The sequence below is a fragment of the Chiloscyllium plagiosum genome, chromosome 25 (genome assembly GCF_004010195.1).
Source record: "Chiloscyllium plagiosum isolate BGI_BamShark_2017 chromosome 25, ASM401019v2, whole genome shotgun sequence".
Taxonomy (NCBI): domain Eukaryota; kingdom Metazoa; phylum Chordata; class Chondrichthyes; order Orectolobiformes; family Hemiscylliidae; genus Chiloscyllium; species Chiloscyllium plagiosum.
The window spans coordinates 12,281,803-12,298,075 of record NC_057734.1 but is presented as its reverse complement, the minus strand read 5'-3'; the positions used below and the strand labels follow the sequence as shown (position 1 = coordinate 12,298,075).

At 40.1% G+C, this 16,273-nt stretch overlaps 1 protein-coding gene across 1 annotated transcript in view; it reads left to right on the top strand.

Moving 5' to 3' along the window:
• The window catches only part of LOC122562564 (transient receptor potential cation channel subfamily V member 4-like), a 168,512-nt gene that overhangs the window by 21,146 nt on the left and 131,093 nt on the right, over window positions 1-16,273 (top strand). The window contains exons 4-5 of the mRNA XM_043715497.1: window positions 1,383-1,533; window positions 2,022-2,198. Coding sequence (XP_043571432.1) covers window positions 1,383-1,533; window positions 2,022-2,198 — 328 coding nt within the window. The remainder of the gene's footprint in view (window positions 1-1,382; window positions 1,534-2,021; window positions 2,199-16,273) is intronic.

The following is a 16,273-nucleotide window of genomic DNA, read 5'->3' as shown; positions in this document are numbered from 1 at the left end:
GTTCCTTTGGTTTGTTGAAGGTGAAGTGGGTGGTAAGGCATAGGTCCATTACCTTTCCCGATTATTGTCCTTGCTGAAGACATTGGTGGTTGGTGTATTTGTCTTTGGTTCTTCCAATAGTGTAGTCAGTATTTCCTTGGCCAGGTTGATATTCATAAATAGGTCTGTTACATCAAAGGAGACCATTGTTTCATCCTCTTCTATCTGGTGTCTTTGGTCTTCAGGGTAGCGAGACTATGAGTCTGAGGGGGGCTCAGAATTTTGGGTAATCTGTAGAAGCATGGTGTGTTGGACCTGTCTGGTTTCAGTTTTTGGAAGTCAGTCTTATTTATTTCTCCAGATTTCTGAAGTTTTTTTGAGTAGGGCTGTGTATTCGATTCCCTCGTTGTGGGGTCAGTTCTATCGCCTCTTGTTGGTATCTGCAAGCAGTGCATCTGCTTTCTCAAAGTAGTCTCTTTTGATTTAAAATGATTGTCAAGCATCCTTTGCCTGCAGGAAAGATAACAATATTTTTATCTTTTTTTTAGTCCTTCTCGTGTTTTCCTTTTGCGTATTGAGCGTACTGCCTTCCTTTTTTCCTGCTTAATGTTGGTGCGACTATCTCCTGATGGTTTGCTGGGTTTCGTCTTGTGAGCTCATTGTCTTTCAGTGTTGTTTCTAATGCAGTGAATAAATCTTTCTTGTCCGCATCCTGGAAGTTGTAATTTAATTCTCTTTCTAAGACGGCTTTTTCTGTGTCTCTTAAGGGTCAGTCAGATAGATTTTTTTTTAAATCCATGCTTCTGTGTGGATAAAGGACACCACTTCGACTAGGACAACATATCCATCCTAGGACAAGCCAAATGGACACGCCAGAATTCCTAGGAGTATGGCACTCCAACCAGAGTTCTATCAATAACCACATTGACTTGGATCCCATTTACCAACCCCCGAGAAAAAGAACAGGAAATGACATCACCAGCCCAAGGAAACCTAAACCCTTAAATAAGATGTGGGCCATACCACCAGTGACTTACTGGAGGCTCGCTGATGATGTTACCGAGTATGGTGACCAAATGTCTGAAAACCAACCTTTTAGCTCAGCGAGTAAACTTATATCCATATTGTCTCTTATTGGCAATGGTCATTGATTGGTGTTTGTGTGGGACAAACGTTACTTGCTATTTGTCAGCCCAAGCCTGAATATTGTCCAGATCTTGTTGCATTTGAACATGGACTGCTTCAATATCTGAGGAGTTGCAAATTGTGCTGAGCATTGTACAGTCATATAATGTAACTGACAACTAGATTCACATTTGAAAATGAGTGATCTTTTGACTTCCATAGAGATCCAGAGGGGCACTGGTTTCGCTTTGTGAATTGTTTTCTATCTATTTTTGCAGGGGTTTGAAGTTCATACAAGTTATGCTGCAAAGCATCGCAGATGGGGAGCGGGATGAATCAAACCCAAACTTCATTCGAGTCAATGCCACAAAAGCATATGAGTTGACCTTGAAGAAGTACCACAGCTGGTTTGTACAAAGACTTTTTACTGTGAGTGTTTTTTGCATTCACTCTTCATTATTTTGCAAGTACTTAGACATGCTGCAACTATATTTGACCACCATTTCCAGGAAGTGAAAATGCATAAATTGGCTTTTGGATTAATCTTTTGTGGATTCATGCATACAGACTGACCGTTTTTCTGCTGGCTTCTAGGTAGATCTAAGGGATCACCCTTTTATCTCAGCACCTTTTCAAGGTGGACGGGACAATCAGGAAATTCTGTTCCATCGTAATTGTTTCAAGTAGCAAGTTTTCAACAGAGTTGCAATAGTCCTGGTTCAAACATACAGTTTGAAATAACTGCCTAAACTTTTTAAATTTTTCCCTTAACTAAAGAGTATGGAATTACTAATGCAATTCATGGCTAGCCCTACCCAATGCGGATGACCATTTGGAGTCAAGGGCAATTGGGATGTGTTAAGATTTTGAAGTATTGACTGCAGCATGTGGCCTAACCATTTCTTTTCCTTTTGCAGGTTGCAGTTTATGCAGCTCCATCTAAATCAGACTTTATGAAGGCCCTGTCGAAGGGCAGAGAGGTGAAAGAAGAAGAATGTGTAGAGAAAATCAGGCAATTTTTAGTCAACTTCACTGTGACTATTGACGCAATCTATGAGATGTACACCAAAATGAATGCAGAGTTGGATTATAAGGTTTAACACTTACACTGTCTACCTTTCTTGCACTCTTCTCAGCAATAAATTAGCTAATCACTGTGATTTTGATAACTTTTTAGGTTGCTGTTTCTACAGGGTAATGATCATTAACCAGCAGTAATTGGTGTGGGATCCGGGCAGAAGAGATACTAAGATGGTCTGTTCTCCTGAACTTTAACACTGTAATCACATTCATTTGAATCAAAATGGATTAGATCCATCCATTCCCTACATTCTACCAGCTATTGGTTTCTTTGATTTGATGGTATAGGATGTATGATTTTCTCATGTGAATTTCCTTTGCTTGTATTAACAGATCATATAACACAACTATAGGGTTTTTATAAGTTTACTCCCAAAAACATTTGTAATTTTTGGTCAGGAACTGTGTGGCCTTTGATTTATAAAGGAAACCTTGAGGTCAATGCGAAAGCTCAGCTTATAAATGTTTAACATTTTTTAAAAAAAAATTCAGGAGAAAAGGCTGACATCCAGTAATTTAAACCAACTGTTCATGCTGATTAAATGAAACCATGTCCTTTTTTCCTGAATCCTATTTGGATGAACGGCAACTCAAATGTCAAATTCCAGCACACTAATCCATTTATTGTCTCTCCTTTTTTCCCCTCTATTGGAGCTGATCTCTGCCAGGATATGGTACAAGTGGCAGTATCTTGCCCAGGTTACTATCTAGATGCATACTGGCTGGGCTCTGGAGGGATGTTGCACGTAGCACGTGCTCAGATGTAGTTTCCACTTAGCTCAAGTTGCCAAGTAGTAATTCAGCATAGAACCTCTGCCTGTGTTTTCTCTTCCTCAGCTCTCTCACATCCTCAAAACAATGGAAGCTGAATCCAAAAAAAAAATGCCTGTCAAAGGTTAACTAATTTGGCACAGACCTGGCATGCTGCCTATGACATTCCATTATGACTGGTTCAATTCTGTTAAACCATCGCACAGTTCTTGTCCTTTTTCTAATTAAATAAAATGATGAAAAATGAGTTGCAGTATGTACAATTTAGAAAATTCTGTCTGGATCAATTCAGAAATCCTCCAGCAAGTAGAGCATTTCTTGGCTTTGTGAACAAAGGGTTGTTAGGGACTTGATCATTGAGATTAAAATTGTTGCTTTTTTTATTCCGCCTGTCTTATTTGGTCTGGTCATTCCCCCTTTATTTATTAAACCTGCACAGGATCTCCAAAATCAGCCACTGATTTTTAATTTGAAATGGCTCTAACATTTAGTCAGAGGCATGGGGGCTGTGGGTCCTGTAGATGAGGACACTCTTTTTTTGATCTGTACCAGTAAAGCTAAAACAAAATGTGGACAAATAAGTTTAAACCAGGTCTGAAGTGTTTTTTGTTTAAGGAAGTAGTAAGCTGAATCCAACAGTTTTTAATAAATTCAAATTGTCCTTTTCTAATTTTGAACTTTAACCATTTTAAATACTTTATCACCATGTGAAGAGAGAGCCTTGCTATTTGTTTGTGTGCTGATTGTATGTGATTCGGTGTTGCTTGTCTGTATTCCTCTTATCTTGCTGAGTTCTCCCATCTTGCAATGCAAAATGTATATTTCAGTTCCAGGTTTTACTAGCTCCCTATGGTAGCCAGTTCACACTCTGCTCTGTGTGGTAATGTAGTTTTGATTAACTGGAGAAATTCTGTGCAAGGTAACTAACTAACTAACTGGTCCAGTTTTTAAATATGTTGCAAGATTTTTCACCATCCAATTATTTTTGTTTAATCAAGAATATGGTCCCTCAATGACTCTTTCCAACCTGAGCCTCGCCAGTCAGACTTAGACAAAAGCAGTGATTACATTTGAAACTTCCTGTTCTGTTTTTAGTTTGACAACAGATGGTTCCTTTACCCATTCAGCATTAGGAGAACTGTGAATTTGTGTGTATGTTGTCTTAACTTTTATATTCTTCAAGCTGTAACTATTAAGATGAATTACCACTCAGGATTGTTGCTCATGGCAAAAAACTATTGAATGCTCCTGTCTCACTCGCATAAAAGAGGTAGATAATTCAGCATTAACTTGATCACATTTTGGAGGCAGATAATGAAGTAGTGGTTCTCTTGGTGAAATGTAAAATTAGTGCAATAAAAAAGTTTTTGAGATGGAAAAATAACTTGAGAAGAGGAAGCTTTGTATCTAGCAGTTGTATCTATAATTGTTTGATTGTGAAGACTTGGAAAAGTCTTGCATGCCTGAAAACCAATATTGCTCATTTTAAGCACAAAGTTTACAGAATATATATGAAAGAAAAGAAAGAACAATAGTACCTTTTTTGTTCCTGCAACTGTCAGATTTGAGGAAAAATATAAATTTCTGGCAAATTATGTGTAATTTTACCTGAATTGAGCACAACTGTGTTTTGTTTTGGTATCAGTTGAAGGACCAGAAGGATGGACTGCACAGTGGTATATACTCAGGATTGTGGCTCATGGTATGGTGGCTCAGTGGTTAGCACTGCTGCCTCTCAGCACCAGGGACCTGGGTTCGATTCCAGACTTGGGCGACTGTCTGTGTGGAGTTTGCACATTCTCCACGTGTCAGTGTGAGTTTCCTCCGGGTGCTCCGGTTTCCTATCAAGGTCCAAAGATGTGCAGGTTAAGTGAATTGGCCATACTAAATTGCCCATCATGTTCAGGGATGTGTAGGTTAGGTGCATTAGTCAGGGGTAAATGTAAAGTAGTAGGGTAGCAGAATGGATCTGCGAGGGTTACTCTTCGGAGGGTCGGTGTGGACTTGTTGGACCAAAGGGCCTGTTTCCACACTGTAGGGATTCTATGATAGTAGTAACTGAAACTTTGGTGCCATCTCATTGCTGCTTATTTTAATGATGTTTTTTTTATTTTAAACCTGGGCAAACCAGAAATCTAAGACCATATTTTAAATTGTACAGAGACCAATTAGCTGCAATTGTTTGAAATTAATGGAATATTCAAAGATAAATGAAGCTTTATTTGATTTTGGGGTAAGGAAAGAGGGTTTCTGCTCAATAGTCTCCCAGTCTTTCCAGTGAACTGCTTCCTTAGAAATATGTAATTCTAATATGTTTGATGTTGAAGGATGTTTGGACTGTTTCAATTTGGGGCCATGTGCAATGGCCTTTGCATATTCTGATATGCTTATTGACTTTGCCGATCTTCTGTGCTTTTATATTGTGTTGGTTTAATGAAGTTCATTTTTCCTTTGGATTTGTTAAAGAATAATGGAATAGATAGTGAAGTTAGGGAAATCTCACTAATCCCATTCTTTTTGAACCATTACTTTTATAAGCATTAGGCATGACAGTTTTAACTGTAAAAATTGCAGTTGTTAAATTTTGTGGACCCCCACCCCCAAAACCTCGCTGCCACTTCCACCTCACTTAGAACTTTTAGCTTTAAGTATCTAAGCTTGTCAGGAGGGTAGCTTTGTGTGTCCTTTCCCTCACTCTGCCCATCTCTGAAAGCTAGTGCACTCCCCTCCCTCTTCAGTTCCAGTGTTTTCCCTGCACAAGTATCTGTGCTCAATGGTAAGGGAGCTGCTGAGAATTATTCTGATGGATTTAGGTTTCAGGTGATGTATGTGTAGCCAGAATTGGTAAGGCAGTGTCAACATTTGCATTGTAATTAAACAATGAATAATACAATTAACTGGACATGTGCAATATTTTTGACCTTGTGCTAAAACTGAACTGAAACTGACCTCAATGTGGACACTTACTGAGTTTTATTGCCAGTTGGCTGAGGGTATGACTACTTTTGGGAAAGCAAGTTTTTCACTGACTTTAAAATCACTGACACCATCCATTTATTTCTATCTGCACTGATTAGTGCATTAGCTTATGGCATTGCTAATGACACTGGGTTTGCTACATGTTACACATTTTTACCATACATTGCAAGGTGGCAACCAATCCTCAGTGCATGGTAAGCTGATCAGCATCTGACAGGGGTGAATTAATGTTTCAGATGGGTTTGTTCATCAGAACATGATTGATCATCCCAGAGATGTTCTTTCTCAGAGTTGGACAAGGTTGCCAGTTGATGAAGAGCTACTTTTTCAGAATAATCTTTTGACCTTAACTGCTTGATGTTGAAAGCTGTAGTGCGATGGTAGTGTGGTTGGTATTCTAATAGGAAGAAATCACATGGGGACCTTCATCTGAATCTATGCTTTGGCTCAAATATTAAAATTTGTTTTGGATACTGTTGCTTGTCTAGTGCATTCTTTCCTTCAAATTTTTAAATACTTATGTGTTTTCCATTTGTTTTAAAGCTCCTGGTTAAAATGATCAGAAATGTCTTGTTTCTGGTGTCGTCTAAACCTGCTTCCTGCACCACTGTCTTCTGATGCACTGCAGACAGGGTGCTGTAACCTTGGCACAGAGCAATGAAATGTTCCAAAGACAAAACAACAAGATCTGTGGCCATTTTGTTTTGGACCAGTTAGAATTCTTGAGCCAGTTAGAATTATTTTTAGACTTGCTTTGTAATTTATACTTTTGTGAAAAGTTATAAATACTGCAGGAAAGTGTCCCCAAATTAAAATTCTGTTATTGATTTATTTCCTGTAATCAGATGCTTTGATAATTGATAAACATGCTGCAGTTGTGCCTGGACCATAAATTAGCAGCCATAGTATTTGTGCATGAACAGCAACAAAACCTACTAGCTATTGGAGTGGACAGGGAGTGAGAACAGCTAGAGGTCTGAATAAATTAACCTGTTGTTTCAAGTAGTCAATGTATATTTTTCTTTTTGAGGTCAGAATGTGATGTCAGATCCTAAATTTCATCAGGGTTGGCTGGGGAGGTGTGTGGTGGTTCAGATCATAGACTTCAACTGCTTGAGGTAATGATTCATTTTCGCTTCCTGTCTGCTCCCTGTCATCCTGCTGCCTTTTCATACTGTCCCACTTATTATTTCGGGAATGTGCTGTTGTTTATTCTACTATGTTAATAATTGCAATCGGAGTGTGGTATCTGTAAAATAAAATGAATATTGTATTTGAGTATGTCTTTTACTACCTTGAGTGGAACATGGGCCTTAAACATCCAATCTTAATGTTCATAAACTCTCACTTTTGGACACTTTTTTTTGTTTAAATTTGTTGATTGTTGAACTGGTTTTGGAATTCTCTTTGTGCATAAGATCTGTAAATTTTAGATTTATTTTTGCCAGATTCTATCCAGTCTTAGACCATGTTTATAAATTGTGTTCAACTTGAGTGAAGGATTCCTGTTTGTTCCTTTTTTTCATATTGGAGAATGCACTATGAAGGGGGGAGTCTCAGCATTAGCATCCAATGTCAAGTTGTATCCTTTTTGCAATCTTACCCTCCCTCCTCCCTGGAAAAAATTACATTTTCTTTGAAATATAATATGTATTATGGACACCACCTTTTTCAGTACCATACCCAGAGGGACATTCTACTCCTGAGTTTGGAAGAAATTGACTGACAGATTACTGAACCATAAAGGGCACAGTGTTGCCTGATCTGTCCTTAGAAGACACTTGGGCACAAACATTTGCCAGCAGAATTTGCTCATCAAGACTGGAAACTCCTGGAGTTCTATACAAATACGTTATACTCAGATTTCCAGGCCGTCTTGTTGCCTCAGCTATGATTTGGCTAAGGCAGCACAGCCCTTGTTTCACCCTGTTTCACTTTGTTTGTTAATGCTCCGTGTAGTGCATTTGCTGACAGAGAAACTAAAATGCATTCAGGTTTGTGTTTTCTCTCAGTTGAAAATGGATTATAATTATTTTTTTGAAGGAGTTCTGATGGAGAGATTTTCTTAACTTGAATCCTAAAATGTCTTATTTTAAAAGTTTATCTCCAGTCAGATTAGTACAATTGTTTTAACTATAATAAAATCTCAAGCCTATTTTGTCAAAATGGTGTATAGTGTTATGATTTTGTTGAAATAACATCTAGGAAAGAAACTTGTGCATTTATATAGTGTCCTTTGCACATATTTTCCTTTCTCCATCTCTCTGAATTGTTACATTTTCCAGCACTCTGACTGTCTGCGTATCTCTTCACTTCCTCTTGCACCCCTGCCAAAAAACTAGACCTTTGTTGGTGGGGTTGTAAAACTATATGACTAGAAGAGGTGGCTTTGATTTAAGTGTCTCATTTTGAAGAATACCACTTCAGGCAATGCAATATTCCTGGAAAATCTCCCTACTTTGTGCTGTAGTTCTAGAGGAACATTTCAGCCTATAATCTTCAGATTTTAACTGCATTCGTTGGTGACCAAATTATGTTGGTGTAGTCTATCTGCAATTCTCCTGTGATCCTGGTAACAAGTTCTGTCTGACAGTGATATATAGAAGCCACTAAGATCTGAGTCTTAGAATCTTCGAGACGTACAACTTGGAAACATACCCTTCAGTCCAACTTGTCCATGCTGACCAGATTAATTAATCTTGTCCCATTTGTCAGCATTTGGCCCATATCCCTCTAAACCCTTCCTATTCATATACCCATCCAGATGACTTTAAATGGTGTAATTGTACCAGCTTCCACTTCCTCTGGCAGCTCATTCCATACACACACCAACTTCTGCGTGAAAACGTTGCTCCTTCGGTTTCTCTTAAATCTTTTGCCTCTTATCTTAAACCTGTGCCCTCTAGCTTTGGACTCCCCCACCCGATGGAAAAACCTTGTATGATTACCCCTTCCATGCTGCTCATGATTTTATAATTCGGAGATGTCAGTGTTGGACTGGGGTGTACAAAGTTAAAAATCACACAACACCAGGTTATAGTCCAACAGGTTTAATTGGAAGCACACTAGCTTTCGCAGCGACGCTCCTTCATCAGGTGATTGTCATGATTTTATAAACCTGTATAATTTTTAAATCTCTGCGAAATTAATAGATCTATACTGGGGGAGGTAAACCTCTGATTAAGAAACAGCAGGCTGTGGGAGACTGATAGTATTTGTCTGCTGCAGAGGCCAGCATATTTAATAACAATCTTAAGAACACAATAATGTTCATCAAGTGTCAAAAATAATAATAACAGGCTGTGGATAGGACTGTAAACTAAATAGTGGGGGTTGGGAGGAATGGTGGTGGATGTTTCCATAAATTTTCCATGCAACTGAAACAATTAGTGGTGGGTGCTCACCAGAGGTTAAAGTTTCCACAAGGAATATGGAAAAGGTTAGCAATCTAGCTTCAGACACAGCAGATAAGGGGACATCTATGAGAAGGGGGTGGGGACAGTTAACGCAGGATGAATGTATTGTAATTACATGCACACAGTATGCAAAACAAGGTACATGAGCTTAAAACGCAGAGTGAAATTGGCGGCTATAATATGAGTATCACAGATGCGGCTGCAAGGGGATCAGGGCTTGGGAATTAAATATCCAAGGATTCACATCCTTCTGAAAGGACAGGCAGATGGCCAGAAGGGGTGGAGTTGCCTTGTTTGTAACACATGAAATTAAATCAATAACAAGAAGCAATTGAGTCAGAAGGCATAAAATATCTGTGGGTGGAGTTGACAAACTGCAAGGATAAAGGACCACGATGGAAGTTGTGTACAGGCTTCCTTGCAGTAGTCAGGATGTGGGGAAGAAAATAAGTTGGGAGCTAGAAGAGGTGTGTAAGAAAGGCACTAGTACAATAATCACGGGGACTTTCAGTATGCAGATGAACTAGGAAGATCAAGTTGGTGGTGGATCTCAAGAAAAGGAATTTGTGGAACGTCTGAGATGTGATTTGTTTTGGAGCAGCTTGTGGTACAGCCCGTTTAGGGAACAAGCAATTCTGGATTTAGATTACTTAGTGTGGAAGCAGGCCCTTCCGCCCAACAAGTCCACACTGACGCGCAACCAACCAAACCCATTCCCCTGCACCTTACACTACATGCAATTTAGCATGGCCAATTCACCTAACCTGCATATTTTTGGACTGTGGGAGGAAACCCACGCAGACACTGGGAGAATGTGCAAACTCCACACAGTCAGTCGCCTGAGGCGGGAATTGAACCAGGGTCTCTGGCGCTGTGAGGCAGCAGTGCTAACCACTGTGCCACCCACATTTAGTAATGTGTTCAGGCAAGAATTGATTAGCGAGCTGAAGGAGTGGAGACCATAATATGATAGAATTCAATCTTCAGGGTGAGAGGGAGAGGATTGAATCGGATGTAACAGTATTACAATTGAGTAAAGGTAACTACAAAGATGTGAGGGAGGAGCAAGCCAGAGTCGATTGGAAGGGAAGACAGTGGAGCTGCAATGGCAAGGGGTTTCTGGGGATAGTTTGAGAGGCGCAGCAGAAATTCATCCCAAGGAACAAGAAACATGCTAAGGGGACAAAAAGATAACCATGGCTGACAAGGGAAGTCAGGGACAGCAAAAAAGGAAAAACATACAATGTGATGATGATTAAGAAAGCCTTTTTAAAATCTAGAAAGGATAAATGAAAAAAGCAATGGGAGTGGGTGGGGGAAGAATTTGAAATATGAGTAAACTAGTTAGTAATATATAAAATAAGATTGCAAGCTTTTTAAGCTATCTAAAAGGTAATAGACGCAAGAGTGGACATTGGACCATTGGAAAATGGGGAACAGAGGAATGGCAGAGGAGCTGAGTAGATACTTTGCATCTGTTTGCAGTGGAAGACACCAGCAACATGGGAATTGGAGGCAGAGGTGAGTGTAGTGGCCATCACTAAAGGACTGATGCTGGGAACACTGAAAAGTCAGAAGGTGGATAACTCATCCGGACCAGATGGACACCTCCGAGTTCGGAAGGAGATAGCTGAGGAGATTGTAAAGGCACTGATGGTGACTTTCAGGAATCACTGGAGTCAGGCAGTGTGCAAGATGACTTGAAAATGGCAAATGTAACACTCTGTTTAAGAGGGGAGGGAGGCATAAGATAAGAAACTGAAGACTGGTTAGCCTAACGTTGATTGTTGGTAAGAGTTTTGAGTCCAATATTCAGGATGAGATCGTGGAGTACTTGGAAGGGCATGGTAAACTAGGGAGGTCAAGCTTGACAAATCTGTTCGACCAATTTAGGCTAAAGAGAATCAGTGGATATGATCTATTAGGATTTCCAGAAGGCCTTTGGTGAGGTGCTGCACAGAAGGCTGCTAAATTAGATAGGGCCCTATGGTGTTAGGGGCAAGGTCCTGGCATTAAAATGAGGTTGGCTGAGTAGCAGAAGTGTTATGGACCAGGCTAAAACCCCTCAAGATATATCAAGAAGATAGCCTTGACCCTAACTTTTATCTTACAGGCAAGTGTAAGGCGCAGCATTCCAGATGGAATTCGACTGGTCACACTACCAGGCTGTAAGCAAAACACAGCTTATTCTTACACTGGAGTTAAAACACAAACAAAAGGCAGAAGAATTGGTGTAACATTAACTCTAACTCTATTGGAAAACTTAACAATGATATTATTTAGTTACTAAACAGCAACTTTTCCAGTATAATAACTGCCCATAAACACCCCCTTGGCAAAGGCAAATTCATTAAAATTGATTGTCTCACATGTGATGTTTCTCAAGTCCAGGAGAAAATAACATCAAGAGAAAACTCTGGTAGAGAGGGAGTTATGGCAACTTCTACAACCAACATCAAAACCACACAAAAGCTACTAAAAGATAAACTGAAACGCTGGTTCTGTGGGAGCCTGGGTCCATCCATTTGTACTGCTTTTATTGTTCCAACTAACAAAAAAAATCCCAAGACCTCACAAGCTGTTTACTTTTTTTTTGACTTGAAGAGCCAGCTGGGTACCTATGATTCAACACCTCTCTTCAAAAAACAAACCTGGCCAAAATACACCTCTCAAAGCCATAGTATTGCTGCAGAAGGCAGGGAATAGGGATAAAAGGATCTTTCTCAGGATGTGAACCAATGACTAGTGGAGCTCCACAGGGGTCAGTGTTGAGACCATGACAATTCACGTTATATATTAATGATCTGGATGAAGGAACTGAGGGCATTGGGAGTTCTAGTTCAGGATTTTCTTTCTTTAACATGCAGGTTAATTTGATGGTTAGGAAGATAAGTGCAATGTTGACATTCATTTTGAGAGGACTAGAATACAAGAATGGGGACGCACTGCTGAGGCTGTGTAAAGCACTGGTCAGACTGCATTTAGAATATTGTGAGCAGTTTTAGGTCCCGTATTTAAGGAAGGATGTGCTGGTATTGAAATGGGTTCAGAAGAGGTTTACAAGAATGATCCTGAGAATGAAGGGTTTGTCATATGAGGAACGATTGAGGACTCTGGGTCTGTACTCGGTGGAATTTAGAAGGATGAGGGAGGAATCTGATTTGAAACTCACAGGATACTGAGAGGCCTGGATAGAGATGGTGTTTCCACCAGTAGTCAATTTTCTACTCATTCACTCATTTTCTTCAGAAAATATTTGTTGGGCCAAAGACCCTTAAATCTAACTGCTAACCTAGCTTACTGTTACTTATAATGCGTTCCCTAAATTCATGTGTTTTACAGACTTGGGTATCTTACCCTCTTCAACCTCGGCTTCCTGCTTCTGGAATTTTTTGCACTGACTTCTCAGCATGTTGGCACTTATCCCGACCCTGACTGCTTGGAAATACAGTTCCTTCGCTGTTATGGGTCCTTCCCTCTTCATAAACCTACTCCTGGCTCCCCTGTCTAGTTGTAAACTGAAGTCAGCAAACAAAAGTTTTAATGATCTCATTACAAACATCAGACAGGTGTTTGTAATTATCTCCCAAATTACCTTCATTTCACTCAAATCCCATGATGTTTTGTAAATATTGTTTGAACTTGGTTGTTTTGAATATTCAAAAACACAGGTCAGAGCTTCACATAACAGAGTATAAATTCCATCCTTCTTCCACTTTGGAACCCAGGATTTTAACTAATGCTAATTATGTACACCATGAATGCTAGAGATTCCTAACATCATTTGGCATTAGAGTTAAAAAAAAAATTGCATGTGTGAATGTGCTATTAACATAAATTGCTTTTGGGAAATACCCATTAACAAAGTCCTCAGTAATTATACACTTTAAAACTATATGAGTTTGCACATTCTCCCCATGTCTGCGTGCTCTGGTTTCCTCCCACAGTCTAAAGATGTGCAGGGCAGGTAAATTGGCTATGCTAAATTGTCCATAGTAATAGGTGCATTAGTCAGAGTGGAATGGGTCTGGGTGGGTTACTCTTCGGAGGATCGGTGTGGTCACTTGTTGAGTTGAAGGGCCTGTTTCCACACTGTAGGGAATCTAATCTAATCATATCTCAAAAGATATCTTCCCATAATGTTTTGTAGTTACTAATTCAAAATTTGAGAGGGGGGAGGAGAAGGGCAATGACCCATTTCATCATTTAAGTAGCTCCCCCAATGAACCCCATCCCCTGATGACACCATCACTCCTCTTCTACCTCTCTGTCTGCAGGCCATGTGTAGTACTGATTTTATTCCCACCATATACTCTGCTTTCTGTCTTTAGCTGCTCGCTAGTGCTGTCTGGATCTTGGACTTCATTGTACAAGGGACCCCTTTTGTAAGGTGGATTACTTTCTGTTTTTTTTTAAAATAATCTTTCCATTGCAGACTTTGAATAATTATTTAAAAATTGTTAAGGTTAGTCTAAATTGTGAGTTGAAAATATCATTGAACTTCATCAGGACAGCAGTAAATGGTGATTGAAGCAATATTCTCTCCACTACTCCCCACCTTAGAAAAACTGGAAGCATCACAACTTTCTCCATTTTTTTTGAGTTAAAGGAAAATGGCAGGTTTGGCTGAAATTTATTGGGTGGCTTGGAAAGTGCCATGCTATGGATGTTGTTCCTGCTGCCCACTTGCCTGGCCTGGCTCTGTTGCTGTTTCACCAGTGGCAAGAGAGATTTTAAAAGATGTATGTACCTTCAGTTGTTTGGATTTCACCCACAGCCTGGAAAGGGGAGGATCAATCTCACCCCATTGGCCCCCAATCCTTTACCCCACTAGCCTTCTGCATTTCTCACCCCTCACCCACAGCTGAGCCTCAGTTGCCATCGAAACATTTTAAGGTTCAGGTTCCCAGGTAACCTGCAGCCTTCAGGGTTGGCTGCAATCGCTGCAGTGGGTACTGCTCCTGGCCATTTATTTTAGTGAGGGCTGTTTAAATGACTCCAATGCAGCCGGACTAACTTCTGATTCTTTAATACAGCGGTTGGTGACCCTTCCTCCTCTCCTCCACCACCCCCTTCCCTTCCCCACTGCCTTAACATCCGGCCCCCAATGTTTTGCAGATGTAAAACGGGCACCTTTGTTTAAACAGGCGAAAGTTAAGACTGCAGATGCTGGAGAGCAGAGTCGAGAGTGTGGTGCTGGAAAAGCACAGGAGGTCAGGCAGCGTCCGAGGAACAGCAGAGTCAACGTTTTGGGCAAAAGCCCTTCATCAGGAATGCCTGTCATTCCTGATGAAGAGCTTTTGCCTGAAACATTGAATCTCCTGCTCCTCGGATGCTGCCTGACCTGCTGTGCTTTTCCAGCACCACTCTCTCAGCCTTTGTTTAAATCTCATTCTTCACAATTCCTTTTCACGTGGAATAAATTCAATTGTAATTCTTTCTTTTTAAATATAATTTAAATCTCTTGTTTGTGCCCATCAGTTTTCTCTGACCTCTTCCTCCCCTTACCCAGAGTTGGGCATCGGGAAGATTCATGTATCACTGGCTTCACCAGTAGAGGGAGGCTGGGGAATCTCAACAATCTGAGATTCTCAGTAGCCATGGGAACCTTTGAAGTGAAGGCACCGGCTTTTTCAGAATTTCAAGGGGTGTGGGCGTCACCAGCAAGGCCAGGATTTACCTGTATTACTTAATTGTCTGTGAACTGAACTTTCCAGCGGGTGGTTGAATTAACTGCATTACTATGGGTCTAGAGCCACTTGTAGGCCAGATCAGGTAAAGGCAGCACATTTGTTTCCCTTTGAAGTGAATTAGTTGGGTTCTTATAAACAGTAATTGTCAACTATTATAAGTCTAGATTAAACTCCAATACATTCACTAGGTTTAAATTCTACCTGCTGCCTTGGTGGGATTTAAACTCATATCTCCAGGATATTTGTTTGGGTGCCTGTTCCATGGCATTGCTGTTATTCCCACCATATACTCTGCTTTCTGTCTTTAGCTGCTCACTAGTGCTGTCTGGTTCTTGGACTTCATTGTACAAGGGACCCCTTTTGTAAGGTGGATACAATAGCAATTGTAGCTGTTACAGAATGCATCCCACCAGACTAAGCGACCTTTGAGTGTGAGCAAGCATATTCATTCAATCACATGTGGATCATTCTTTGAACAATCTGAGCTTTTTATGCAATTATCTGAACGGGCCGATTGGAACCTTTGTGTTGCCGAGATGTTGCACTGATGTGTCAGTTAAAGTCTTGGATTATGTCTTAATCTTCTAAAGAACTACAGGATTTCCTGTGGCCATGAAAAACATTAAATAAATATGTTTGTTTATGTGACGCTAACATTGTGAGCAGTCGTGTGGCATAGATGAATCTAATGATCAAATGTGATTAAATATTTAAATAATGAATTTGTTTACAACTGAATGGCTCATTAATAAAAAAAATCTATAGTTTTCATGTTGTTGTCATTGAAATCAAGCTCACGAAAAGGATAATTAAACAGTTTGCCATTTGTGTGAAAAATGCTGAGTTTCCCTACACTTAAACAGTGATTACTTTTCAAAAGTACATTATTGTACCTGAAGAGCTTTGGAATAGCTTTAGGTCATTAAAGGCAATACTATAATTGTTCTTTCCTTCTTTTGTCCTCTCAAACCATCCTTGAAGATGTCAAACCAGTGTGACCAATTGGTCAGGTCTCCAAACAACTCTTCAAGAGTTGTTCATTCCTGATGAAGGGCTTTTGCCTGAAACATCTATTTTCCTGCTCCTCGGATGCTGCCTGACCTGCTGTGTTTTTCCAGCACTACACACTCAATTCTTCAAATGTTGCCTACCCATCCCATATGTGAGGAGAAAGTGAGGTCTGCAGATGCTGGAGATCAGAGCTGGAAATGTGTTGCTGGAAAAGCACAG